Source organism: Leptopilina boulardi, unplaced genomic scaffold (assembly GCF_019393585.1).
Source record: "Leptopilina boulardi isolate dan_hultmark-lab unplaced genomic scaffold, ZJU_Lbou_2.1 LbouV2_305, whole genome shotgun sequence".
NCBI classification, from domain to species: Eukaryota; Metazoa; Arthropoda; class Insecta; order Hymenoptera; family Figitidae; genus Leptopilina; species Leptopilina boulardi.
The window spans coordinates 1,934,413-1,937,445 of NW_026137869.1; the positions used below are offsets into that span (position 1 = coordinate 1,934,413).

Here is a 3,033-nt window from a genome sequence, read left to right on the forward strand (position 1 = left end):
ATATTTATACAATTAATATCGATTTTCAATATGTTATAATATATATAGGTATTGAGATTTGAGGATATGTATATATTTATATAGAAAGAAATTTATTACAAAATTTCAGTAGCATTTTTATGAAAATAGTATTATTATTATTATTATTAATTTTTAAGGCCATGCGGAAGAGAAAATTAAACTAATAATTTTTTTTAATGAAATAAATTAAGTGGAAAAAATTTTTGTACATATAAATATATTTATAATCTCATGCTTCCATATGACCTTAAATATATAATAATATATAATATTCGAAGGAACTTATATATAACAGCCTCGTTTTCACTTTGATAAAATATATATATATTTATCAAAGTTTGGTAGTAAGACGGAAAATTCCTTAATTTTTATATAAATTTTATTTCATTTTCCGATATTTCAATATTTTTACACATTTTTCAAAATTGCTTTCTTTGTATTTTTCAACATTTTATTATTTTTTCTACCTTTTTAGATTTAAAAAATTTTTTTTAATGTAATATATTTTTCTAAATTCTGTAATTCGGATCACAGGTATATATAACACTGTAAAAAAATTGTCCTTTTAAAAACTATTTCATGTTAAACAAAATATTAAGAAAATTTCTTTATGGCAAAAAACAGTTCCATATAAAAAAAAATATTTGTTTTTTATACAGTAATCACAATTTTTGTTTAAAAAATTAGTTATTTCTCTAGCCAATACGGAATTGAGAAATTATGGCACTGATACGACAAAAGAAAAAATAATTATAATACTGTTTGGTTTAAAAAAAAATGAGGGGAATTTTAAATAGCGAGGTAATTTAAATTATCAATATACTGTGGCACTTGTTGCTGTTGTTGTTGTTGTTGTTGTACTGAAACGGGATGCGTCACTGTTCTTCGAGTTTGTGGTAAATTCTCCTGATTCTCACTGATGTTATTTGTTTGCTTCTTTTTTGTTGTTTGTTTAGTTTGTTTCAAATGTGTTTTTATGTGTTTAGTTAAATGATCACTGCGCATAAATCTTTTTTCACATGTTGGACAGGTAAATCTTTTTTCACCAGTGTGTATTCTTCTATGACGTTGTAATTCATCAGTTCTTGTGAAACTTTTACCACAAAATATAAAATCACAAATATATGGTTTCTCACCAGTGTGACCACGTAAATGTGCCTTTAAATGTGATGTTTTCCCATAAAGTTTATCACAACCCGGATAAAAGCATGTGTGTCCCCGTTTACCATCAGTTGCAAGTTTATAGCCAGTTTCTAATTGACAATTTGGACATTGGCAACGGCTACTTTTTCGATTTGTCGTTGCTTTTGGTTTTGATTCTTGTTTCTCAATTAAAATTTCATTGGTTGATGGCGCTGTTGTATTGTACATTGTTGATATATATTGATGATAGGGTGAGATACGACTAGTTGGCACGTGCGTTGAATTAAATGCTGTTGTATTTGAGGTAGCATAATACTGTTGAGTTGTATTATATGAAGCGGTGTGATTTGATGGGAAATATTGTGGGGAAAATTGATTTGCTGGAAAGTGATGCGGTGCTTGATGATGATGATGATTGAAATTTGATGTTGTTAAATGGGATTGATTTGGAATTAGATGAGCGGTACTTGGTGGGGAATGATGTTGTATTGGAGAATATTGATTGGGACTTGGTTGTGATTGATAGGATACTTGTGATGTTTGTGATGTTTGTGAGGGACACGGTGATGCACCATTTGATGGAGGTGGTGGTGAATGATTTAAATATTGTTGAGAATTGGAATTATATGTCACTGATGGTAATCCATATGATGGTGGTGTTGTTGAAGCTTGTTGATTTTCCGGATACCAATAGGGATTCATCAGATAGGCATTGTATTCCTGATGGCGGCGAATTGGTGGATTTTGATGATATTCGCCATGATGAGCGATTAGCGGTGTGCCGTTTATTTGAAACATTGTTTGCATCTCTGACCACATCTGTAAGATGAAAGAATTTTTTTTATTGCAAAAATGCTTTTTAAAAGATTTTACAAAACAGATTTTAATTTACGAAAATTAAATTTGATTTTAACTGTTTCTATTTTTTAAGAAAAATTTTAACACTACTTTTTTTGTGATGTAGAAACAATTCTCTGGTTATTTAAATTCCGTTAAACTAAAATTAGTTTTTGATTCTGCTAACAAAATTTTGGTAGAATACAACAAAAATTTAGTTCCTATCGAAAAAAATAATTTTAAAACCAAATATTCGGTTTGCTATAAACTTTTTAGATTGAAAATTGTATTTAAAATACAAAAAAATGGGAAAATAATTATGTACCAACCTGTGGATGCTGCATGATGAATATGTTTTACGTTACTCCAAATGAAAATCACCAAAATTGCACTTAAACTTTTTTTTTGATCCTTGCACAAAATCACAAAATTTTTTTCTTTTTATCAAAACAATCAGAGAATCCAAGTTCAATTGTCAATTGCACTGAATCACAAAAGGTTTTTTTAAAAAAAATATTTCTTTTTCGAAATTAAAAAAAAAAAAAAAATCAGGAGAGAACGTCTCTCAGGTGCACAAACTTCCCTTCAGGGCGTTCAGGAGATAATTGCTGGTTGGTGAGCGTGTCGCCTCGGGTTTAATAACTGAGTGGACAGCAAACCAGTGAAGAGGGAGGTTCACATTGGATTCCGAAAGTTAGAGTGGGGAGAAAGGACCACTGGTGTGTTTGTGTATGTGTGCATCAGGTTTGACGCAGGAAACGCGCAGGCTCTATCCCCACTTTTAGAAAAACATAAATCAACCCCAAACCTCAAGAGACGCATGATATATCCATAAAGCCAAAAGGAACTGAATCTTTTGTGGTCCGCCCTTGTGGCCCTTTCCAATATGCAGTTCTATCTTACTATATATATAAAGATCTATGCCAGATTCCGAGGATTCCCCACCAAAATTCCATTTCTTCCTACAATTCAAAAATTACCTTCTTCATCTTCTATTTGATAATCTTTATCGCTATTCTTCAATTTTTTTTT

At 30.2% G+C, this 3,033-nt stretch overlaps 1 protein-coding gene across 1 annotated transcript; it reads right to left on the reverse strand.

The window, feature by feature from the left end:
• Positions 1 to 363: 363 nt before the first annotated feature.
• LOC127283078 (transcription factor Sp9-like) lies at positions 364 to 2,674 on the reverse strand. The gene is made up of 2 exons (XM_051307740.1): positions 2,331 to 2,674; positions 364 to 1,983 (listed from the first exon to the last, which is right to left on the reverse strand). The coding sequence occupies exons 1-2, from the start codon at positions 2,343 to 2,345 to the stop codon at positions 811 to 813; spliced, it is 1,188 nt and encodes a 395-aa protein (XP_051163697.1). The 5' UTR covers positions 2,346 to 2,674; the 3' UTR covers positions 364 to 810.
• Between the last annotated feature and the right edge of the window lie 359 nt (positions 2,675 to 3,033).